Source organism: Setaria viridis, chromosome 2 (assembly GCF_005286985.2).
Source record: "Setaria viridis chromosome 2, Setaria_viridis_v4.0, whole genome shotgun sequence".
Lineage (NCBI taxonomy): Eukaryota > Viridiplantae > Streptophyta > Magnoliopsida > Poales > Poaceae > Setaria > Setaria viridis.
In genome coordinates this window covers 12383066-12408349 of record NC_048264.2, presented here as the reverse complement: position 1 = coordinate 12408349, position 25284 = coordinate 12383066, and the positions used below count along the sequence as shown (strand labels likewise).

At 42.7% G+C, this 25284-nt stretch overlaps 3 protein-coding genes across 3 annotated transcripts; all 3 read right to left on the bottom strand.

The window, feature by feature from the left end:
• Window positions 1-816: 816 nt before the first annotated feature.
• LOC117846618 (uncharacterized) lies at window positions 817-4820 on the bottom strand. Its single transcript, XM_034727845.2, has 8 exons — window positions 4577-4820; window positions 3011-3462; window positions 2826-2898; window positions 2631-2711; window positions 2440-2503; window positions 1953-2040; window positions 1785-1869; window positions 817-1026 (listed from the first exon to the last, which is right to left on the bottom strand). Exons 1-8 carry the CDS (start codon window positions 4676-4678, stop codon window positions 988-990), a joined length of 984 nt encoding a protein of 327 aa, XP_034583736.1. The 5' UTR covers window positions 4679-4820; the 3' UTR covers window positions 817-987.
• A 2809-nt stretch (window positions 4821-7629) lies between these two features.
• On the bottom strand, window positions 7630-9666 carry LOC117843196 (subtilisin-like protease 3). The gene is made up of 3 exons (XM_034723753.2): window positions 9327-9666; window positions 9130-9227; window positions 7630-8328 (listed from the first exon to the last, which is right to left on the bottom strand). The coding sequence occupies exons 1-3, from the start codon at window positions 9533-9535 to the stop codon at window positions 8255-8257; spliced, it is 381 nt and encodes a 126-aa protein (XP_034579644.1). The 5' UTR covers window positions 9536-9666; the 3' UTR covers window positions 7630-8254.
• A 1691-nt stretch (window positions 9667-11357) lies between these two features.
• On the bottom strand, window positions 11358-24600 carry LOC117845351 (uncharacterized). Its single transcript, XM_034726367.2, has 9 exons — window positions 24376-24600; window positions 20646-23515; window positions 20478-20558; window positions 14059-14211; window positions 13593-13756; window positions 13370-13517; window positions 13152-13274; window positions 12670-12757; window positions 11358-11862 (listed from the first exon to the last, which is right to left on the bottom strand). Exons 2-9 carry the CDS (start codon window positions 23346-23348, stop codon window positions 11684-11686), a joined length of 3639 nt encoding a protein of 1212 aa, XP_034582258.1. The 5' UTR covers window positions 23349-23515; window positions 24376-24600; the 3' UTR covers window positions 11358-11683.
• Between the last annotated feature and the right edge of the window lie 684 nt (window positions 24601-25284).

Below are 25284 nucleotides of genomic sequence, written 5' to 3'. Positions count from 1 at the left end.
AGCGTTTCGTTTGTATTTGTGAATTATTGTCCAAATATTGACTAATTAGGCTCAAAAGATTCGTCTCGCAAAGTACAACAAAACTGTGCAATTAGTTTTTAATTTTATCTACATTTAGTACTCCATGCATGTACCGCAAGTTTGATGTGATGGGGAATCTTCTTTTTGCATAGTGTCAAAGTTGGGAGTTGGGAGTAACTAAACATGGCCTAGAAAGGAGACGAGCAAGGCTGGATGACGCACAGATACGACGGGAGGAAGCGTCCAGCCATTGACGCAACTGATGTCTCAGCCGACAGCCATTATAAAGTCCGTCCATCGCTGCAATCAATGATGTCTCAGTGTCCAGCCGTCCTTCCCTTACTGTAGCTAACTGTACTCCATCATCGCTCCAAGGGTGACAATGCCACGAGTGAGTAGCGGGACAACGGCGACCTCTGCTTTGAGTCCTGTGTACTTTGTACCCTTACCCAACTTGGAGTCCATTGGTGATTGTGATTTGCCGGCCAAGGACCGTAACCGTAACAACAACGAGTCGACGAGGCCACACGGGAAGGAATGATCACGCCGTGCGAGGAGAGAGGAGCTCTGTTTGATCACACAGCTCATGGATCGGCCAGAGATTTGGATGCCTTCCGATGATTATTGCTCTCAGGGTAGGGATTGGTTTATTGGTGGGCTGAAATGTGCTTGGGCTGTTTTTGGGCAAAAGCAAATTGCATATTTTTTAGGTTAGCGTATTTCATTCATCACAAATTCACAGCTTTCACGCAGAAGAATGCGCGACTAGAGAAAAAGGTTAAAGTAACGAACGCGTAGTGAAATTTTCTTGATTGAGCATTGCTGCTCCTGAGAAGAAAAAAATATATTTTAAATGCGGAAAAATAAACGAGACAATGTTACACGTGGATTACAAGAATATTGACATCACAACGAACAAGTACACAGGATTACACCTGACGGTCGTATGGGGGCAATTAGCTTCCGCTATTTCGAACGGCTCCACGAATGCGTGAATCCCCACAGCTGCACAAAAGAAACGCCAGTGAGGTCAACAATAAGGCATGCGAGATCAAGTACGGAAACGGAAATGCATGACAACGGCTGCAAAATGGGAATCAAGCATGTGGAATTTTCCATCTGAATAACGGTTCTCTCTAATTCACAATACATGCAAGAGGAATGTGAAAATGGTGCTTTTCTTTTTTATTCCCCCATCCTGAAATGTCATGCAACAATCCTTATTCAACATGTCCGCAACCAAAACAGAGAACTATGGAGCCCAAATTAATCTTAAGAGTTTAGTTGCAATATTGCAAATGCACATGCCCAATATCATCCAGCCCACTTGTGGACCAAAACCTATCTAAACAAAGCATCAAGACTCTACATCTCTACCTAGTCACAAAAACATGCCACCATGGAAAAGGTGCATATAAAATTCCATCTCTGACCAGTAACATCATCAAATATCTAAATTGGTTGCATCAAATTTAACTAAAAGATTGTGCGCATGCATTACAGAAACAATTTTATGACCAAAGTCCGCATTTTTAACTCCAGTGTTTTGGTAAAACACCCTTCGATTTTTGCTGCTTTTCTTACATGCCATATATGAGTTGTAAACTAATATGACTATCGGTATGTCCCTATATTAATGTGTATTGATGGTAGCTATGCGTAGTTGGATTTATTGAGGTGGAACTTGTCCACTCAGGTTTGGGTTATAGTTTCAGACTCACATACAAACCTTCATGTGTAACTCAAATTAAAAAACATCTTACCTCAACATTCTTTAATTCAAACTCTGGAGTATATGCCAAGCATGAGCTTCCAAATGTATCGCATGACCCACTGCTTCCATGTAACCTAATCAAACGGAATTTAGATATCATACATACAGAAACTGCTATAAAAAAAAAGGCAAAATATGCCAACATAAGGCAACTTACAGATCTTCATCAACACACAATGCGAAGCTTCCACCTCCTCCAAATGCCAAAGCATCTTTCAAGCACAAATAGTAGAATCTGTTTGCACCTGGATAAGCTTTCAAATAAGCTCTTTGAAAGGATAAATTTTTTAAAATTTTTAATATATTATTCTACTGTAGGAAAAAAAAACTCTGAAAAAGGGTGGAGGCATATACAATGTCAATTTATTTTGAAACATATAGAGTGGGTCTTCAGATTGCCTTGTTATCTTGAAGGCTATATTAGCATACATTTTAGTCTTCCAGTGGTCCTGCCCCACTAACCAGTGGCTTGAATAAACTGGTATTTTGCAAGATCTCTAGGGACTGACTATGTTGAAGGTAATGTTGACAGAGACTTGACATAATAGGAAAAGGTTACTGGCCTGTGAAACAACTCAAAAAAAAATTTGGATACTCATCACAAGCTACTCATTCACATGTTTTTTTCTATAAATTGTTCTTACCAGTTGGTCTGAAAAGTCTAGGTTCACCATGTACTGTTGTGAACACAAATGTCTGGTTTGTTCCCTGGTCCATAAGAGCAGTAACGATAGTTACTATACAAGATGGATGAAACTTGGCGATCTTCATGTACATGCAGCATGGCTTGTATTTATTATGCATGAGTATAATGTGCAATTTCTTTATGGCTGACCTGATATTTCCTTTTCTCCGTAGGCCGCAGAGGACTGTTCAATAAACCACCAAACACAGCCCCTTGCATATCTCCGACAATCTAATGAATTAGGAAATAGGGGGAACATCTTCAAAAAAACATGAATTTGACACAAAAGTATGCACGAGTAACAAACCCATAAAATGGTAAATACAGGTAGATACTTGGACATACCAATAGGCATGGACCCTGAACATTCTCACTTCTACGAAGAAGTGTTCTTAGAGATATCCCATGCTTCCAGGTGCTGCACTTCAGTTGTTAAAATCAAGAAAGAATTATAAAGTGCACAGATAAACATCAAAAAAGGTATTTTCTGAGAGAAAGCTGTAAGCATGACAGGCTGGTTAATATTTTACCTATATAGCAATACCCAGTGGCACCCCTTTAAGGTCCCAGGGAGAGAAGATTCAAAAAATGCATACAGTTTTGGAGATACAAACATAGACTTTTCAGTTAGATAATGAAGAGTGCCTGCACAGTCTGAAGTCGATGTTTCCTCATTTCCATTTGAGTTTTCTTCAGATCTGTATGACTGATGGACCTGGTTTTTACTAACATAACTATTCCTTTCATCTCTCGCACTTTCGGACCCAGACTCCTCGCTCAATTCCAGCGGCAGCTCTTGCCATGTGAAATCACTCCCTCTCCATCTCTTAGGAAGTGATTCAGGAGGTAATGGTCTCAAAGTCTCTGAACAAGGTGAATTCTGCTCATGCCCCGAGTTTGCGGTTGGTAGGAGGGACAATACACAAGAAGACAACAATGATTTCTTGGGGGAAGTAAAATGTTCTGCTGGGAAAGATATTGCCTGAAAATAAAATGCAGGTTATTATAACATCCAAAAGGAACAAAACAAAAGATGCGTTACTGAAACTAAAACAGATCAATACTTAATGAAGAATTCAGCGACATCTGCAAACTAAAAGTATCAAAATTACACTAAAGTATAGCACACCATAAACTATACATTCAGGTTAATTTCGATCTCTCAACAAATATTGACAAATCATTTTATTTAGCATGGAATGCAATGTTGTACACATAACTGCTGAGAAATAGTAATTGGTAAAGATACCGCATCTATTAACTACTTCAAATAACATAAATTAGGAAACAAACTGGGATATCAAAATGGGCTTTGTATATTTAATGGCCCTGTGCAATTTTGTCAAGAAAAACTTTCAGGCATATGAGGGATACATTTAAAGTTCAAGTGGTCTGATTTCAGATCAATGCAAGGTTCACATGTTCCCTCAGTGAACACAAACTTATTTGAATGGATCAAACATTCAAACTCTGATAAGTGCAGTATCTGAGCTAACCCTTCAAAGACTTTTGAGGCCCAAAATGATGTGGGCCACAAATATCTCATCATCGCCCATAAGGTGAGGACTGAGAAAAATGGTTAGCCTGGCCAGCATGTGCGTCAAATGAATGCAATTGTAAAAGAGGCTATGCGTTAAATGGGAGAGAAGACAATCTCTCTGCACCGCTTTCCGTTGGAGGCATTATGCAAATGCACATCCAAATCTGCACAGGCAGACAGCAGGGGGCAGCAAAACCACATGCTTTGTCTTTGCTTATCACAGGACGCCATTCCAAGGAGCCACATTTCGCCAAGAAAACCCAACCCCCAAATCCGAATCTAGCAGGAGATCAATCACCGAAGCAACAGCTACCGAGCAACGTCATCTGCAATGCAGGCAACTCGTGAACTAACGAGGAAGAGGAAAAATCGATTCTTTGGCCCTGATTCGACGGCACGGGTCCTTCAAGATCCCGCCTTTCCCGCAAGATCCCAACCTCCCCCGCACCAACCACCGATCGAACCCACGGGAAAAAGAAACACAAAGATGGCACCGAAACAATGTAATTGCCCTGAGCGCGGGAGGGAGCAGGGGGGCGACGGAGGCAGATCTCACCTGCGGCGGCCCGACGGCGGCGGGGGCCGGGGAAGGGGAAACTGGGGAGTCCGCGAGGAGGCGGGCGAGGCGGTCCGCCACCCTCTCCTTCCACGCGAGCATCGGGCACCTCGCGCCTGCCCGCCCCGCCCGCGGAACGCGGCTCGTGGACCGCGCCGCGCGAGGTGGTGGCGGAGTGGGGGAAGCGAGAGCGCGCGAGGACGGCGGGAGGACAAAGGCAGAGGAAGGAAGGGGGAAGGTAGTTACAAACCTGGGGAGCGGGCTGATGGCGCACGCCGCACGCGGGGAGCAAGTTAGGCCTGGCACCGGCACGTCGCCACGACCGCACGCGGTTCACGACACGGCAACGCACCAGGGGCGTCGGGTCGGCTCGGTCGGACAAGACACGTCAGCCGGTCAGCGGCCGTCCAAGCGCGTGCAACGTCGGAGCTGTGGGGTCAGTGGTTGATCCCGCGAGCGACTGGCCCCACTAGTCAAGTCAACTAATTTACAGTTACATGCAGCGGTTTTATATGGATACGGGACTAATTTTTAGTTCAGGTAAGCCATGGCTAATTCGCGAGACGAATCTATTATATGCTAAATATTGATTAATTAGGTTTAATAGATTCGTCTCGCGAATTTTCCTTCATTTATTCAATTGGTTTTACAATTAACCTATATTTAATACAAACGGGGCCTAAGCGCAAGAGCAATTAATAAATGGAGGAGCTGCATCAAATTGAGGTATGTTGTTACAAATTTACTTTAAATTTACTTTAAGTTATAACCGATGCTAATTTGCTCTCCGATTTTCAAATATTATGCTCGATAGAATGATAGATATAAAATCCGGCCACTTTAAAGTTTGGTCACATTTTTCTACTGATTTTGTGGATTTTCTTTCAAAATTCTATGGACTTTCTCTCCATGTTCATGTATGAATTGCTCCTAAATATTTTGAGAGAAAAAAATGTTAATGTACCATCAAAAGATAAAGGTGATGCTCTATTTGCCAATCGAGAACATGCTCACCATTTATTTTTGCACGGTTTCTATTGTTTACATGCCATTTTCTGTCCGTATAATCCATGTATCATGTTAATTGCTACTGGAATAAACGCGTTTAATACCATGCAAAAGTCCGTTTATAAGTTCCTAGCATATTCTTCTCTCTCCATCTGGTAAACCCAGTTGAGCTCTCTCTATATAAATTGGCATTTTAGGGGATGTGGGTAGCTTGGAAAAGACGATGGGGCAGGAGCAGTAAAGGCAACATGGTGCAAAAACGAGTATGCCATGGCAATGGCCAAAAGGGGAACATCAGAGGCCTTGTCCCATTTTGGACTGTGGTTAGGGGTAACATGGCCAAATTAGATGGAAACCAGTTATGGAGGTTAGTTTTGGAAAAGGATCTAGGAACAAGAAAAACGTCTCAAAATGGACAACACGCACTATACAAGTGCAGCACTGAGAATTGCGAAACAATAAAAGCTACTCCCACTATAATAAATTATAATTCACTCTAGTTTTGTGCTAAAACAAACTCCTTAGTTTTGACTAATTTTATAGGAAAAAGTATCAACATTTACAATATTCAATTAGTTTTTTTTTGGAAAAGGAATTAGTTTCCTTAAATCCATGTTGAAATATACTTTAAAAGTGTTTTTTTTGTACTATAGATGTTAATATATTTGTTTTTCTAAAATCTTAGTCAAAGTTAGACTAATTTGACTTAGGATAAAGTTAAAATGACTATAATTTCAAGCAGACACATGAATAATCCTTTAGCTGGAGTATAGGAAAACGAGTTGTGCTCCAGTAAAGCTTTTTTTCTAAAAAGGGTGCACAAATCTCAAAGCGGGCTTAACTAATTAAATCATAATTAGTTTACCCCCTAATAGACCTTTGTCCCATCAACTCATATTTTTTCAGTAGGTTAAAGCTCTTGTTAGGTCTCCTTCAAAATTCAAGGCATTGTATTGGGACTTTCGTAGTGTGCTCAATCCTTTGTTTCTCCCAAAGGACCATATACACATAAACGAAACGGTCCTAGGTAGGATTCAAATTCCTATATAAAATTCCTCTAAATCCCTTTGTTCCGAAGTGGCATGTCACCTTCTCTTTCCTTTTTTTCTTATTTGACACCTTTTGTTGTACCAAGTCGACACTTTTAGCGTTCAGCCCCTTTTCCGTACCACCGCTGATGCCCTCGGCGTGCCGAAAGGAGTAGAGACGGCTACTGGATTTCGTTTACAAAAACCACCACAGAACTAGGCCTGGCCCTCTGCTCTTAAGTCCTAACCCCAAGCTTGAATGGAATACGTTATCTCCCTCACTTCTCACAAAATAACAGGGAAAAGCAACATGCTAATGCCATCTTGATGAGAAGAGAGCAGTTCAGGAAAAGCGTAACGACGGCCGCCCATTCAAGTTGTATAGTCGATTTGGAGCCGCCTTGTTGCATGTAGCCTTGCAGTTTGCCGCTGCGTTCGGTGGGAAGGATGTGTAGTGGAGAGGTTTCAACCGATGCACGCGCCCAATTAGATAAAAACCCGATTATCTCTCTCTTTTCTTTTTGCAAAGTTCTTGTCTTAAGTTAACCATGTTGGGCACAAATGTTTGTCTAATCTGATGAACATGGTCTGCAGACCTATACGATAGGGTTGGGCAATTTGATTGATGATGACTGAACCTGTTTCGTGGCACTTGCATTGGACACAGCAAAATTTCCTCTTTTCTGCATGCTGATGCCAAGTGGAGTGAAACCGACAGCAGTTATAGGCGGTCAGCTGAAAAGATGTAGCTCAGCGAGGTGGGCCGGGAGACAATTTTTTCCATGAAGGCGATAATATATCTTTATGCCAAGAGTATGTAGATAAAAAATATATCACTCTACTGCAAGCTTGTGATAAAATAGACTCAGTTCGTGAAAATTCACATCAACTTTCAGGGAAACAAGTAAAGAACTCTACTGATTGCAGAAATTCATTCTCCTCTGTCCTTGCTATCTGTATGTTGGGGCACGGTTGGATCACATTCTGGACCTGCCTCACACTGAAAGCTCATTCAGGGACAGGGAAGAAAATATATGAAATCTTATTGCTGTATACACTGAAGAGCAACATGTGTGCCTCTCGTTCTCTAGCTTAACTGAAAAACAATCTTCAAGTTACTGGTTTCCTGAAAGGGGAAACAGAAGGACAATCAATACGTAGCACGTTTGCAGTGCAAGCCTTGAAATGTGCAATTGGTTGGTTCGTACACAACTACACATGTGCTGAAATCTTCTCATTCCCCCCAGCTCATGTGCAGCCTCGTGCGTTCAAACAGCAGGAACCACAGGTCGGATCATCGATCTGGTACGTTGAGATTCAGTCTGGTACGTTGAAACTTCTGGTACTTGATGATTGCACTTACAGTTACAGCAGTCATCAACACGTACGTAGAAAGGGACGACTAAATTACCCGGCCTCAGCAGTACAAAGGCTGTATACTTTGGCGTATGTAGTGAAGATGGTATAACAATGACACCGAATTCTCTGGTTGTGTAAACTTGTCCTACTGTCAGACACCTAGGTTGTGCACGCGCTTACACGCGCGTAAATACGAGGTAATACATGGTGAAGCAGATCACGGTACTGAACTGAGCTGAACTATGTATCCTATCTTCAGCCCTTCTTTGAAGGGTTGAAGAACTCAGTTGAGGTGGTTGCTGTCCCTCTGAAGGGTGTACTGCACGTCAGGCAGCGCCTGGAGAACTTCAGGATGCTCTGGCCAAGAAAGAAGCACAAAAGTTAGTATAAGTTTCGAGCCTTCAGGCCCTGGTTGGAAACTACTAAATTTACATGAATTTTGTTGGAACACAGGTTAAAGTTTGATTTTCGCAGGTTCCCTAAAAATTTCTGGCATTTCAAATAAGGCCTTATTAGCATGTTCATGCACCAGAGTGAATTGAAGGATAACGTTATTAAGTATTAACTACGTTGTTTGCCTAGTGGTGGTCCTCTTCTTCTTTTCACTTTGAGATGCTTTCGGAGTAGGAAACCCAAAGTATGCTTGTCTTCTTGACAAGAAAGGCGCAAGAAAAAGAGAAACTTTCAAGGAAGGTTTCATCAGGTTAACCTTTTACCACTCAAAGTTACACTTTTCACCATATATCGAATTTAAGTTACCACGAAGACCCGTTCCAGTGACTTTTAAAGTTAAAGCTAAGGATAATAATATGTCAAACGTAGCTATATCCAATTGGAAACCACTGAAGCACGCGTTGCATTGACCTCGGAATTGCCAAGAGGATTCTCCTCCCCTCTTGACTAAAATCTGTCAACAGGGCATAAAAAACATCTTTTTGCCTTGGTTAACTGTAAACCATGGGTTGACTCGATCATGTGCAGACCATGTGGGAAGATCTTCATTTCTATACTATGGTTGCTGACAATCAATTAACAAGACTAGACAAATTAATGCAGCAATTTGCCGAAGATTCTGTTGTGCACACGAACCAAAATTAAGGCTCTAGCATGGTTGCCGACACCGTGAATTCGCACAAGAAACCAGGCAAAGGAACTCACTCTGCAACGCGGCGACCTGCGCCGGCGTGAGCTTGGCGGCGAACCCGCTGACGACCGTCTTGTAGCTGTAGACCAGCGCCGCCTTGGCTCTCGCCTCGCTAGCAATTCGCAACAAAAGAAACCCAATCAACGAGATTTTTTTTTTTGAGAGGAACAACAAGATTTTGATGCCAATGCTTTGCAGCTCCGGTTCGTACCTGCCGAGCGCGGCGGCGAGGATGCCCATCTGGTAGGCCTCGCAGTCGACGCCCTGGGCGGGGGGCCTCACCATCACCATGTACACGCTGGCCTGCTGCTGCCCGTGCTTGCCCTCCCTGCCGGCGGCGGCCGTGGCCACGGCGGCGGAGATGAGGAGGACCAGCAGGAAGGCTGCCGCCGCGGCGCGCGGGCGCTTCGTCTCCGCCATGGCAAGCCGGCGATCGAGAGGGCGGGGCGGGGATGAGATGAACAGGTGTGGTGGTGGTGGCGCGTCGTGCGCGGTGGATCGAAGGACGCGCTGGTTTCTTGCTGGGCGTGGCGGGAAGGGAGCAGGGAGCCGGTGGCCGCTTATATAACCGCGGCGTCTTGTTCGGGCGCTCGTTTTGTACACAAGTGGCGCCACGCACTACAGTGCTACTATTTCTGTAATTTTAAAGATTATATAAGAAATAGTCTGTCTAGGGTTTCAAAAATAAGGCCGGGGAGGAGCAGGTAACCGGCCGATGCAATCCTGATGTTTTCCCATTTTTAACTAGAACTCAACATACTTTGAAACAAGTTTAGTCTGTGAAGTACTACTTCAATTCCGTTCTTAAACATGACAATACCATTCACTTTTTTCATTTATTAGATTATCATCTTTTCTATAAGTATTATGCAAATAGTAAGTTGAATCTAAAGTACTTTTGATGTAGGCGTAGCGGTACTCATCTTATTTATTTATTTATTTATTTATTTTGTTAGATAAATATGATTGGTTAAAGTTTGAGCAAATAGTCAATTGTGTTATATTTAAGAACGGATGTAATGTACATTTATCATAATTTTCTACTTAAAATATCTTTTTATATGCTATAACAGATATAGAGGATTATGAATATGTGAGTAAAAACCATGTTGAGCTACCGAGACTAATACTTTACGGAACTACTGCTATCATGATCAACATCCTCTATCGTGATTAACATCCACTAGTAGAGAAATGGTCTTTAGTCCCGATTGGGAAACCTTAAAGAGTTCGGTTTTCCCAACCGGAACTTAGAATTTGAGACAAAAGATCCCGACATAGTCCCGATTATTCCACCTGGAACTAAAGACACCTCTTTAGTTCCGGTTGTCAGGGTTTTGCACTAAAAAATATTAGAAATTCTCGGGAAGTCACAAGTTACGTGATTTTTCACACAAAATGTGCACTTGCGCGGTGTGTGAGATTAGAACCCACAACCTCTTGCTTCAGCGTAGCTTTCTTACTATCTCACTTACACACAACACATCTGATTGAGTAGAGGATGCTATCCTTTTATAGTCAGTAGTTCAAAGGGGTCTCCACGGCCTATGAAATTTAGACCTGGGACTAAAGCCTCTTTAGTCCCGAGTCCAATTCATTCCAAGATTTTTGTTGATGATCGAAAGTTATTTCTCTACTTAGTAATCTATATGTTGGTAAATTTTACTTACGTTTTAGATGAGTTATTTCCAAATTTCGTAGAATATGATCCCATGACCTCTCATCGGCATACCTCATCAAGAATTAAATGTCAGGGGGATAACCAATGGACCGTGTCACAGAGAGCTAGCTTTGCACATGTGAGAGCACAGCTTTTTCTTTGTTGATGATAAGCAAGACAAGATAGATATACACCAAATAATTTCTATCATGATCCACATCACATATTAGGTGTGTTCGCCTAATTTCAGTTAAACCAAGAAACCAACTGAAAATTTCACCATGCCGCGCTTTTTCCTAGACGCATAGCTTGGAACCTAAGGTGTCCTGTTCTTCCTCTTCTGCACGACCTAAGGCATGTGCCGTGGCCAAGTACACCTTACCGATTTTCTGTGAAGTTATAAAGTGCAGCACATGTACTCTTGCTCTGGCCTGAAAGATAAGATCCATCATTTATGAGTCGCCTCGATTTCCGAATAGAGCCGGTCAACGTTGAGTTTTCACAGCCTGAAGAATATGTGAAGGGATTTTGTAAAGAAAGTTTCTATACACTCCTTTTTTTGTAAAGAAACATGTAGCATAATTAAGTCCAAAGGTGTTGTATGTATGGAGCTTCTTATCCACAGTTTTGAGTATATATTACAACAAACACTGATTTCTGTTTCTGAGGTGCTAATAACCATTCAACAAATTCCAGTTAAAGCTTTACACATCACAACCTTCAAACCGAGTCCGGTATATTGTCAGATACAGTCCAGCCCATGAGATGGTATAAATCGAAGCACTAATGTTTACACCACTCTATAACATACATGTATATGTATACTCCCCAGCCAAACAAAAAACACAGAGAGAAGAAGAGAACCCCCCAACATATTAGGGCCTGAAAGGAAGTACTCCACCTGCCTCTTATTTGGCTGCCTTCGCCTGACTCGCCGCGACCGACATGGCCCGAAGTCGTCCAGCAATCTCTGTGAACGCTGGGCGCTGTGCTGGATCGGGGGCCCAACACTGCTCCATGAGCCTTCTCCACTCAGGATCACATGTTGCTGGCACAGGTGGCCTCAGAGTGTTGTTTACGATGCCCCCTGCAAAAGGAATTCCAAAAGTTATGCCTGTGCTAACTGCCCCAAGGAACAGAAAAGGCTAGGATCTGCGAAGAGGAATAAATTCACACAAGGACAAAATCTTCATCAGAAGACACAGATGACGTGTAAGGATAAATCAGAATATCAGGGCAACCGGGGTGAAAGACTGAAGATGGTGAGACAAACAGGCGCATGGCATTCCATATTTTACAGAATCACATCTTCATCAATTTGGCTAATGAGCAATGAACAAAAATATTTAAGGCAAAATGAGGAAGATTCTAATGGTTAAATACTCTTTATCTGTACTCTTTTTCCTTGTGTGCAAAATAATGTAGGAAGTTTCAAACACAAAATATTTTGAGCAAACAGGTACTGCCATGACAAATATTAATAGAACATAGCATTTGAGCCGGCCCAAGCTATCGAGTCCCAGGCCCAAACCCAATTCTGAATTAATCATAACAGTGTGTTCTTTTCTTAGCTGAATTAATAACTTATATTGCCTTTATTGGTGCAAGATTCAACAGCCCACAACCACACCACTACTACTCATAATGTAGTTAAAAGAACGATTATAGTTAAAACTTACCCTTTCCTATTGATTTACTGGTTACACTATCATCAACCCTCATAGAAACTGAACCTCAACAGACATAAAAAATAAATAAAATAAATGAGGTAGGATTGATGACTCAGGGAAGATCATTCTCTAAAACTTAATAGAAAAACATAGGAGATCACCAGAAACATTCTCAAGTTTAAACAAACAATTCATGAACAAACTGTAGGTGATGAACTGTATACCTATAATTGCGCCATAGTGCATATTGGCATATGGTTCTTCGCCAGTGAGGATTTCCCACATAACAATACCAAAGGAAAATACATCAACCTGTACCAGTGGAAACAAACTCAGCACATTAAATGCAACTTTTTTTATATATATACAACTGAAGCAGATATTGATATTATAGCCTCTCAAGTAAATGAATATAGTAAGATAAAGGATCACTGCATTTGACTAGCAAATTTCATGTGGATCACCTACCAAGTTTGGAACAATGGTAGATTAGATGATCCATCATAAGTTGATCCCTTGAATTTTGGTGAAATGATTCTATTTCCTAGGTTTATACTAATCATGTGCATATGACGAATGAGTTGATGCATCAATCAACCCATTACCATGCATCGAACCAAACAAACACCTCCCCCCCCCCCCCCCCCCCCCCCCCCCCCCCCCGCGCCCAACACCCCAAACCCAACCCAAGAATTATGTTTTTTACCTTCTCTGACACCTTATTGCTGCTTCCATTGAGTAATTCTGGAGCCATCCATGGGAGAGTCCCTCTTACACCACCTGAAACCAGGGTATTTCTTTTTATTTTGGACAAGCCAAAGTCACCAACCTGTACAGAAATCATAAATTCACTGCATGAGTAGAATGCAAGTAATTGAGAAATATCCATAAACAGTTAACGCTATAGATGGAAGTGATGCTCACTTTACATATGGGACGTGATTGATCTTTAAGATTTACGAGCAAGTTATCACACTTCAAATCGAAGTGCACAATATTTTTCGAGTGCAAATACTCCAGGCCGAATGCAGCATCCATTGCTATGATAAGCCGCTTGCGACGATCAAGGTACCTGTCCAGTAAGAAAACATTTTGTTACACAATGTAAAGACTAATTGAAATAAAAATAATCACAGGGATCAATTACTTGTCCTTGCGCTGCAAAACATGTCGAAGTGAGCCATTAACCATGAACTCAGTTACAGTTGCCAATGTACCACCTGGCCCATCTTTCACAACACCATAAAACGCCACAACATTTGGATGATGAAGCTTTGAAAGAATTTCAGCTTCTCGCCAGAATTCATGTGCCTAAACAACCAAGCAAGGATGATGAACCAGGTGTCAGCCAAAGGTTAGTAAGCTAGTTTGAGCTCTGGTAGAAGTGGGGCCATATTAATCAGCATCTGGCCATGTAGTGCATGTAGCAACTGTTAACATATGGCATTGCTAATCAGTATCCATAAGATCCTAATATGGTCAAAGAGTTGTTATACTGCAATAGTGCTGCAACCTTTCATCCAATGGCCTACTGCCACATTTTGCATTACTCCAAAAATAATGGCTGTAAACTGTAATGCGCAGATGTACAGAAGTGGTGGTTCAGAAATTACTAGTCTTTCTAGCTCTGAAGACCGTCCTGTGAAGCAGCTTTTCTTTATCCTTTTAATGGCTACATCACTTCCCCTCCATTTTCCGTGGTACACAGTTCCAAATGTGCCTGAACCGAGTTCCCTAAGCTCTTCAAGGTCTTCATTCTTGATGATCTGTGGAAAGCTCCTATGTTTAGTACTCCAACAAGACCATAAAGAAATTAATCAAATCAGTGTACAGCACATCGATGTACCCGACAGAACCAATGACAAAATATGCCATTCATTACAACTAATTTAACAAACAAAAATTGAGAAAACGAAGAAGAAATACACTATAAATCCTGGAACATTAACACAAAAGGGGATAGTATCTCATCAAGATTACTAAAAACTTGAATGTTCATTATAGTCCATTGTAATTATTAGTTTGGCGTGAGAAAACAAGGAAATGTTTCAGCAATGCGACTGATCACATGGATTTTTTAAAGAAAATTATAACAGTAATATAAAAATAAGAAAACATTGATTTTCCTCAAACAACACAGGAGAAGTGCATGTCAGTTCCAAGAAGAGAGTGATATGTACAAAGAGAGAACAACAGTACATTAGTGATACTGCTAGGAACCCATATGTGTAACCTCACTGTACCATGACATCTAACTAATGCGTACAATTAAACTACCACTAGATACTGTACTTTATGATGACTGTATGTGACGAAGATTGAATATAATTTATTCTCTAAATAAATACAATAGAGTTCAAAGGACAAAAAGAAACTTCAATGAATCATAGATACCATCTGGTTTGTTCTGAAACAACTTTACATTCATAGATTATCTTGGAAAAAAAGATAGTGATATTTCGTTTCTTTGTAGTTGAACTTTATCTGTCCTTTAAGCAATGTGCAATTACGGCACTTTAGCAACACTATAGCTCAACACTACAACAAAGAAAACACAGCTACTAATGTTCTTGTCGCTACTAGTAAATTTCAGAGAACAGCAACTATTTGCTCCTAACAATCAAAAACTACTGTTTCTTGTAACAGTTTCACAGACCAACAACTATTGTGCCCCTAGTAACACAAAAATACAACTTTTTAAACACCCTAAAGGAATGGGTGCTTAGTACTGGATGCTATTTGATTGAAACAGCATCCACTATCAGTCTTTCATTTTCCGCTAGGGTAGAAATTGGACCATTAAATAGTATCCTGTATCAGTATTTATTTTCAGCTAGGGTACAAAACACAAAAACTATGTCAGGCTTTTAGCTCAACGACGATTAGAAAAAGAAGAAATCATCCAAAAACCATGCATTCAACAGCTCCGGGACAACTCCAATCATACTGTCTCAAGTGCATCACACATTCACTTTCCTCTCATGGATTCTGCTAAAGCTCCTTTTCAATCCACCTGCGTGACAACATGATTTTTTCCCCCTCAAATATGCAATAGAGCTGTCATTCCATTATTGAAAAACCAACGAAAACAAAATCCACACAATGCCACACTTCTTTTAGATTGGTGTCTATTATTCCCATTTAAAAAAGATGGCATATTGAAAACGAAAAGATAGTTGTTGTATAACAGAAAATAACCGGTCTTAGTACTTTTGAGTCTGTTGAAATGAACCTTAGAAAGGAGGAGACTCAATTCAATTATTTCTTAATCTGAATTACACAACCTCCTCTAAGATAGAGCGCACCTAAAAATTCAACACATATAAAATGGGAATCTAACAAAACACTATCTACAGTTACTAATGAATCACCAAAACAATAAGGTAGATCTAAAAAAAGGTTAATAAACTAAATCATAGCTGGCCACCACCTGGCATAATGTGTGGCACTGTTAAAGCGAAGTAGCACTACTAGTTTGGCATGGGTTCCAGGGTAAAAGACTACGGAGCAATCCATAAGGTTGGACATGAAACATCAAGTAGGGTTAAGTGGTTGACCAATCTCCGGGCCACATCAAGACTTGATCCTAACTGTGACAGCACACTCTGGTCTATGCCTATTTGGAAGGGGACTTTTGTCTGGATTTGTTCGAAGCGCATAATAGGCAGCCATTATAGTTTTAGGTGCCACTAATCGACCTACTAGAACTTAACAATCTTATATGGAAACGACAATAATCAAACTTAACCTCATCTCCCCGTGATGTGCTTGCTTCAGAGGTGCCTTGGGCACATACTTTCGAATTAGTCTAAGCTTAACAACTTGTCCCCCTTGATATGCCTGTTTTATTTGCTTGGGCTTATAGGACAGTAAATTTTAGTGATCCTCTTCAAACACAACCTAGAATGGCATCATGTGAAGAGTAGTTTGGAATGAAGAGTTGTAGCAGAATTCTGCCCCTTGAAGCCACTATAGTCAATGCCTTGGCTGATCTTCGCACAATCGGCGAAGATAGATGGCTATGGTGCACATGATGACCTATGAGTTGTCTAGAGGAGATCACATGAATCATGAGTTCTTGGCCCTCTATGAAGTTGCTTACAAGCGTGGGGTCAAAATTGCACACAATGGAGTATGGGAGACCATGAAAAAGCACAATGTAGTTGAAAAAACTAGGCAAATTAGTGATGTTGGGGGTGCACCAAAGCGATGAAGTCAGCATCTCGGGGATATGTCAATAAACATCGTGTCACAACCTTTTGAAAAATCCATTATAAAACAAAGCATGGTTTCCACCCAAACAACCAACATGATTCCAAGGATCTGAAAAGACTGTTCAATTTAGTTGCGTTAGCAAAGGGTGCGCCTAGAGATAATAGATGTTTGTTTCTATGCCGTGAGCTAGGTGTCAAGTGCTTCAACTAGTTTATAACCACAATGGGGCGCATGCGGCATAAACATTTCATTGTTGTCCAGCATCACGTCATCCACCTTGGCCCAACCATTATTGGCCTCTCCCCCAACCATCTTGGCACCCACAATGATGATTCATGGTTTGCAGCATCTTTTTTTTTTACGAAGAGTCAACAGGGGGATAAGAGAGTCCGTGTGAACGACTTCTTTTCTTTCAAGCAGGATTCCATGATACGGCAAGCAACCGGCCTCGTTGCTGAGGACAGTGCTCCGGATACAAGTGAAAAGAAAGGGGCAGGGAACCACAAGTGATTACAATCACAACACAAACGCACATCAAACAAAACAGCCATAAGAGGTGCAAAGAACATGGGAGGCCTATCTTGCTCCACAGACGAGTAACCCTGTCATTCATTGCCAATTTTGCATCGAGGAAAAACTTAGCACCTAGACAACCCCTTCACAAACAGACACCAAGCACCTAGGTAACCCGATTCATGGCAACAGAGGTTGGCAACAAACAAGGATTAACCTTGACCTTGAAAGACTTAGCACTCGTGTTTGGTCACAGTTGCCTAAAACAAGCCACAAGCTTCTCAGGGTGCCAACCAATTCAGTGCACATCAACACGCTTGGAGGAAGTTAGCCCAAAAGAGGCAAAAACTAAGGGCGTGTTTGGTCCCCGGCCATAACTGGCCACGCCTCGTTTGCAGCGATGCCAAAGGTGCGGCGCCAAAAATCGACGCCCCAAGTTTGGCGAGAAAAACAACCGCAAAACAGCTCTATCATCAACCAAACAGTTTCTCTAGCGCTGGCGCGGTCTAGGCGTGGTTAGTTGCAGCTTGCAACCAAGCACCCCCTAAGCAAAAGCTAGCAATTGTGAATCCACCGGCGGCAGACCCTCCCTCTCTTCTCCCTCATTTCTACCCTCCCCAACCCAGCAGCCGACCCCCTCCCTCCCCCTCAGCACATCCACCAGCAGCAGCCCCTCCCTACCATCTCCTTCAGCCGGGATCCACACAGACCACCGCCACCGTGGAGCCACAGCCGACCACTGCACCGGTCGCCTCCGCCGTGGGAGCACGGCCGGGAGCCGCGCCGGCCGCCGCCAACAGGGCACCGAGGGGGGTTATTTTTTGATGGATTTGATATATGTGTATATTTATGTGATGTACTCATGAACTTTGGTGATTCCTGTGATGAATTTCTTTTATTCTTGCATCTTGATTCAACTACTCCTCTATTGCGTGGGCCGGCACTAGCACGATAGTGCCAGGCGTGCCGTCATGCCGGCACCGCACGGCCAAAAGGCCATAGTGCCATGCTTAGGCCAGCATATCGGCACGCAGTGCCGGCACAGCTAGGTCATCATGCCTGATAGTGTCGTGCCGTGTTGTGCTCATGCCGTGCTGCCAGGCAGCCCATCTGGCCATCTATAAACTCGAGGCTCCAGCCAGGGCAGTGCGGCTACACAAGCCATGAGACATGCAAAGATGGTCAAGACAAGGAGTGAGACCAACAGGAAACGCAGATTCCACAGCTAGGTGACAAATTAGGCAACTAGGAAGCCAGATCCGGTCAAGCACAAATTAGGCAACTAGCAGCACCACCATACAAGCACATGTGCGGAGCTGCTACCCATGGTGGTGTCCGGCCATCTAGATCTTGTTTATCTTGAGGAAAAGGAGCACCAAAACTAGATGGATAAAGAGGATGGAGAGGGGTGCATGGGATGGTGCTTCTGTAGCACAGAGCCCACCGCCACCGGAGCCAAAGTCAACCACGATGACAGCTAGGAAGGGAGTGACAAGGGGTGGAGGTAGGCGGCAGCGTGACTGGAAGAGGATGCCCAGGACAGCGGAAGGGAGTGACGAGGGGTGTAGGTAGGCGGCGGCATGACTGGAAGAGGATGCCCAGGAGGTCGCAGAAATTTGTCATCTAGCTCAGAGGAGTTTTAGGTTTATAGCATAAAAGAAAGGTGATAATTGTGGCACGTGCAGCACAACATTTTGTTGCGCAACATCATGCCATCCACCTCGGCCCATGTCTTCACCATCTTGGCATGCGCAATAATGATTACAAGGTCTAGCCTTTTCAGCATAAGAGCATAAAAGCTGTCTAAGTCGGGAGTAATTTTGGGTTTACATCACAAAAGAAAGTGATAGCATGAAGTTGATGGACCGCTGTTGTCTTGGTTGTAACAAAACTCATCTCCTATCGTGCCAAAAGGTTTTGGTCTTAGCAAATTTGGTGGAATGGGGGAAGTAATTTCATATTTTACCCCCCCACAATTGGATATCTATGTAGGTTTAGACACCATTAATTGACCTACCAAGTTTAACAAACTTAACTTTCAATTCAAAAGAAAGTCAACAATACTTAATAATCTGATCTCTAACTTAATAAATTAATCTCCCATTGATCTTCTGGTTTCAAGGCAAAGAAATTGGCTTGGCTGGTGTTATCATGGCTACTGTGGAAATCAGCTTGGGCCAACGCTTTGTGCTGGACTGCTGGTATTCTTCAATAAATACGTCCATAACATCTACACATGACCACTTCTCTATTCTTAGCATGAAGGCTTGCTCTACAAACGTGATACAGCCATGGATGAAGTCCATGAAGGTAACACTTGGGGCCTGTTTCGCGGAGCAGCCAGAGTAGCTTCTAGAATACAGGAGCAACTGTGTCAAACAGCTAACACAGCTAATAAAGCATCATGTTTGCCATAATAAATTTCATCTTAACAAGCAAGAAATCTGGGGATACTTAGGCAAAAGAGAATATGGTTTTGGATCTCATAGCAAATGTGATGAACCAACCAAGGACTTTAGAAGAAGGGACTTTACTTCTCTGTTTCCTAATCTAATGAAATGGCACGGAATCTAACCAAACAAATACGTTTGAGCAGAAAATTAATTCAGAAAACCAACTATTACCCCTATCAAGCATACCGAGACTCTTTAAGCTTGAACTGTTGTGAAGAGTTCTTTTCTATGAGTAAAAAAAACCAAAAGTCAATACATGTTGCTTCAAGGGACTAGAGTCATGGAACTGGGATAAATGTTCCAACCACCTTGGTTTTTGACATGAATTGCAAAAGGAAATGATAAGAATATGCCAAGAGCTGGTTTGACCAGTTTGAAGAATCATCAGCCAATTTAGGGGCAAGAAATCACATATATGGAGTCACATGTATAACCAAAATCATCATAAAGTAAAAAAAAAACTAGAAATAAATTATATTAAGATGATTGAACAAACAAGTTGGAACTTAACTAGTTACTCTTCATGACAATCCATTTTTTTCTATTTATATAGTTGGATTTAGCAAATTACATATTATAAAGCGGCAGGTCACCAGATCCATTGTTTTAGCTACTGTTTTCACACCTTTCTGCTGCCTTACTTGCTACGTTTCCACTTGTTTCAGAGTTCAATCAAGCCAAAAAAACATGCTGGTTTGCCCACATACAGATACATGCCGGGCACAAACGCAAGCATGAATCGGCACAAGGAGATAGTACTTCTAGAATACAACCAAGCACTCCTAATATGTAAAAGGACATCACAACAAGGAAAGTGCATAAACTTCTCTGCAAGCAAAAACTACTTATACCTGCAAGTATTCAAAATCAGTGTCCTTAAAGGAAGCATCCATGACTGGTCCAACAGCTCTAGCCTCTTCAGTCTTCTGTTCCTGAGACCATGTAAACAATCTAAAAATTAATGACTATCAACATAGCAGAATAAATAAAACTTCAGACTTCCTTCCAGACATGCATACCTCGAAATCAGGATGAGATGGCATCATTTCACGCATATTTGTAAAAGGATTATCAACTTGGAACCCTTCAACATTCTTCATTGTCGTTGGATTGTCAATCTGTGATGAAATTAAACCTGGTGGTGAAATGCTAGAATCAACATTGGTGTGGGGAGCTACTGGAGGCACTTCCATGTGAATATCATTCTGAGGAGCCAAATGCTTCACATTAGTTGTATCATGCTCTAAGCGATCAAAGGGATAAGCTCCCTCCTCAATCTTTGCCAGATCTTGGGTCTCATCCTTTTGTGGAAACTCGTTTTGTGCAAGGTTTCTGAAGAATGACCACCGTTGGGGTTCATAATTAGGCATGTTTAAGCTATGGACAGGATCAATGAAAGGACTGGATGATTGTGCTGCAGAGTCAGCATTTGCAAAGAAATCTGAAAGAATGTCAGGGGAGGTCCTTTCTGTACCACCAGCAATGTCTCTATTCTGTGTGCTGGAGATAATAGGTTCCTTGTGTGAAACATCCACAGAGCTGGTGGATGGTACAGCAGGATCACATTTAACATCAGTTGGCAATGTTGGCTTTGGAGCATCCCAACTAATATGATGTGGCATAGCAGAATGAGATCCCAGATGATTAGGTGCTTCTACATCTTGTTGAGTTTCCTCATTGTGTTTACCTTTAGCAAGAACCTGTTCAGCTGCATGGGTAAGTTTCTCCACATTCCGACTACTTGTGTTATCAGAGGACCTCTTTTCAGCAAGCAGCTGTTCACTGAATGGAGAAGTTTGCTGTACAGTATTGGTAAATTCTTTCTCAAACTGTATGAGACTATCATCAACAGCTGGATCATTCAAATTTATTGCATGGGAAGATAGATTTGTTTTTTCAGTCCCCTCAAAAGTAGAGTCAGTATTTTCTGCAATGTTTTCACTTGCAACACCAGACTGTGATTGACGAATTAGAAATTCAGGATTAAGTGAATCCTCAGATTTAGATAGCCGGTTCAGAAAGCCTGCTTGCTCCCTTGGAATCCTCTCAGAATGAAAGACTCGCTCAGGGTGAGGAGGCGGATTCTTATAGCTGTGATCTATCATGTCAACCTGAAAGTCAGAACAGCCAGATGCAAAAGCTCCACCAGAGTGGCGATCATCTTCACTGATATCTGAACCCTGTGTTGTCGACCTAGCTCTTGGTGCGGTACAAGTCTCTAGACTCTTCACACTGTCACTTGGTTGAAGAGAAGATGTTACACCTTCTTGAAGAGAAGCAGTAGGGGGGACTCCTGAAGCAGATGATTCATGATGCGCCGTGTGACCACTCAGATTTTCAAGCGATTGAAAGTAATCTAGCTCATTGTTTTGATGAGGCATGCTACCAGAAACCCGTTTTTCCTCCTTCGTTGATGTTTCTTTCTCAGCATCCTGATAAGCCTGTTGATCAAGAGATCGCTGTGAAGTAGTTCCTGAGAAAGGCGCATACTGGGACATATATCTATAATCAGAAGGTGTAGATAGAGGAATAGATGTCTGGCCCTCAATGTCATAAAATCCATCATTGGTAGCTGGATTAGCGTAATTACCCTGCAAATTCTGCATCCCATGGCCATAGTAGGAATGCAAATTTGCAGTATTATCACCGGATACAGCAGATGGTGTTGGTCTTGAGAGCATCTCTTGAGGCACAAAAGTTGATGCACTCACTGCATGCAAGTTTGAACCATCTCTGCTTGAGTTTACCGGCCTACTATCACTATTGAGATTAATGAACTGATCAAACTCATTGATGGACGCATTTACTCCTTGCCCACCTGATGAATTCGTAGCTATTCCATCCATCCCGTTTATGGCAGCAACATACTGGATCCCGGAATCACTATCCATACTTCCCAGGCTGAAACTCATGTCATCATATTCAATAGAGGAAACGAGGAATATCCTAAGCTTCTGGGACCCATCCGCATTATCAAGGAAACCGCATTCTTCCATCATGTTTCTCAAATCTTCATCATTTGAAACTGAAATCAAGGCATCAAGATCTTCACCGGGTAACTGATACTTGATAACATGAGGTTGATTAAATATGGCTGTTGTCTTCTGTTTAAGCTCCTGCCAGGAAATGTTCCTACTGATCCGAATTATATGTGTTTCACCACCGACATATCTAAGCTTCCCATCACTTGGTCGGGGTAATATTTTACCCCCGAAGCTGCAGAGAATTTTAATTGTTCTGGAAGTTTCTGAGGCCTCAGAAGAAGCATAGCCACGGGACAGTCCCTGACTACTTCCACCAGCAGATGGAACTCGTGGAACTGATGTACCTGACATGTGCCTTCTTCTGTTTTCATTTTCAGAAAAAGGTTTTCTTTCAATCTCATCTGTTTGATGAGTATCGGAGGTCAAAAATATTGATGCATCAAATCTAGTTTCAGCTCCTGTTCGATGAGCACCAAGGCTTACTCTAGAATCTTTGTGACCAGCACCAGGAATGACATTCTGATTATGAGGCATACCAGGAACAGGATGCTTCTTGGGTATAGCTCTCATAAATTCAAGAGAAAACTCCTCCCCGGTCTGAATTGAGTAATTAAGAACAGGCTTATTGGTGCCTGCAACAGGGTATTCTGGAACGGGATAATTGGTGCATGCTGAGCTCGAGGATCCACGCACAGAACCTTGGGCTGCAGAGCGGACATCATCTTTTCTAGGTTCCATCAAGCTGTCTTGGCTAAAGAATATGGATGAAACAGGATACACAATTCATTGTCACACTATCTATTTAGCTGATATTGGTCCATTTCCCTCTATCCTTTTTATCTGACAAGCGAAGCAATGTGCCAGTAGTAGGAGAACACAGAACACCAAGTAAAAGGTAGGTCAACCTACAGCAAAAAATAAAAACACAAGGATAATGCTTAATAAGGAGCACGAGACATAAGTACCAGTCTAAGTATTGACCGAACAAAAAATTGTGTATTCAGGTTATGTGTGGCAGCAGACTGAGTGACGCTACAAAACCTTGGCAGATCATGAATTGCACTGAAAATTGAAGATGATGATAAAAGAGGACCTAGAAACTATACCAACACAACAAACCTACAAGCTCCCCAATTGAATGACTACAGCATAAATGTTGCCACGTAAGAATATGCTGATGACTAACAGTTTTACGCTCCGCTCATGCATTGGCTGAGGGTTTTTTATGGTAAGATTATTTTAAATTGGACAGTGGTACCGCAAAATCACAATACTAGTTGCCATGAGTTACTTGTATTTTTGATGTGCAGTGAAATGACAAAATCAAATAGAAACAATTTATCTCATCAGCTACCATATCAAACCCACTGAAAATTCCAGGCAGGCCCCATGCGGCTGCGCTGACTGTATCGACTGGTGAGAAGCAGAGCATGTTCCTCCACTATCCCAAGAAAATGAAGAAGGAAGGTACCAACAAAACGAGCCCTGTTCTGCCAATAAGCCACACCAATTACCCTACTCGCTGCCCCAAACTTGGAAATCCCCCCACACGACATCAGTTAGGTCCCCGAAGGGAACAATCAGGCAACCGGAGGGCTCCAAAAACTCCCACCTGAGCTACGGAACTGATAACGTGTTTTATACGATTAAAAAAAACAGCAAACGGATTACCAAAGTACTAGCAACCAATCCAGTCGACTCAACCCGCCCCAGGTCGGGCGAGGCAAGGTAAGGAACCAATCGAGGACCGGGGAGAAGGACTGACCGACGGACGAGAAGACGGGCCCCCCCACGGATTCGCAGTTCCTGTAGAAGAAGACGACGGCTTGTGAAGTGCAGCGGCGGGCGCGGCGAGCCGGCGCGGGTCCGGGTCTGGGAGGGGTTAGGGTTTGGATCGGAGCGGCGGGGGAAACTCGGATGAAGCGGAGGCGACGGCTGGGGCTGGGAGGGAGCGTCAAGCGGAGGAAGGGGGGGGGGGGTTCAGATTGCAGAGGCCGGAGGGGGAGAAGGAGAGAGAAAGGAAAGGAAAAGGAAAGGGAAGGGGAGAAGGATGCTGACTTCACGCGGGCGGCGGTGGGGCACTGCGCTGCGCCGCACTGTGCCGCGAGGGAGGAGAGGAGGAGGAGCCCACCCGAATGACGTGGCGTGGCTGCCGCGTCAGCCGTCGTCGGGTGCGGGGTGGGGACGTGGCGTGGGGTGCTTATCTGGAGGGTGGGGGCGTGGGGCCCAGCTGTATGGTCAGTCAAGCCGGGAGAGTTGGTGGAGAGTGGCGACCGGCAAGGCACGCAACGCAACGCAAAGCAAAGCGAAGATGCGTCCATCTCGCTGGGTTTTGGTTATGGACTTTTGTCCCGTCTCCATGTTTCAAGGTCGCAAAGATGCTTTTTCGGTTGGGCGATGAGGTGTCTCCCGCTCGCGCCCTGCTGTTTTTGATATGATCCCTCGCGCTATCGCAAACAGATTTTGTTCGGGTCTACCAACCGAATGATGTATGGATAACAGTCAGCAAGAGGACTGATGAGCTAGCTTTGGTTCGGGTGGCTAACTCCAGCGGTTGATAGATACTACCTTCGTTCTTAAATAAATGACACCATTGACTTTTTTTCATTCGTTTGACTATTCGTCTTTTCTACAAATAATTTTACAAATAGATAAACCTACAAGTTAAATCTAA

Bases quoted from the DNA above. Each gene is read 5' to 3' on its own strand.
- LOC117846618 (XM_034727845.2), bottom strand. From the start codon at position 4,678: ATGCTCGCGTGGAAGGAGAGGGTGGCGGACCGCCTCGCCCGCCTCCTC. The intron at 3,463-4,576 runs GTGAGATCTGCC...TTTTATTTTCAG, and splicing joins CCGCCGTCGGGCCGCCGCAG to GCAATATCTTTCCCAGCAGA. The intron at 2,899-3,010 runs GTAAAATATTAA...ACTGAAGTGCAG, and splicing joins CACTGGGTATTGCTATATAG to CACCTGGAAGCATGGGATAT.
- LOC117845351 (XM_034726367.2), bottom strand. From the start codon at position 23,348: ATGGAACCTAGAAAAGATGATGTCCGCTCTGCAGCCCAAGGTTCTGTG. The intron at 14,212-20,477 runs GTATAAGTAGTT...AGCTTTCCACAG, and splicing joins CTGATTTTGAATACTTGCAG to ATCATCAAGAATGAAGACCT. The intron at 12,758-13,151 runs GTAAAAAACATA...CCACTGGTACAG, and splicing joins GCAATAAGGTGTCAGAGAAG to GTTGATGTATTTTCCTTTGG.
- LOC117843196 (XM_034723753.2), bottom strand. From the start codon at position 9,535: ATGGCGGAGACGAAGCGCCCGCGCGCCGCGGCGGCAGCCTTCCTGCTG. The intron at 9,228-9,326 runs GTACGAACCGGA...GCGAATTGCTAG, and splicing joins CTCGCCGCCGCGCTCGGCAG to CGAGGCGAGAGCCAAGGCGG. The intron at 8,329-9,129 runs GTGAGTTCCTTT...TTTCTTGGCCAG, and splicing joins GCAGGTCGCCGCGTTGCAGA to AGCATCCTGAAGTTCTCCAG.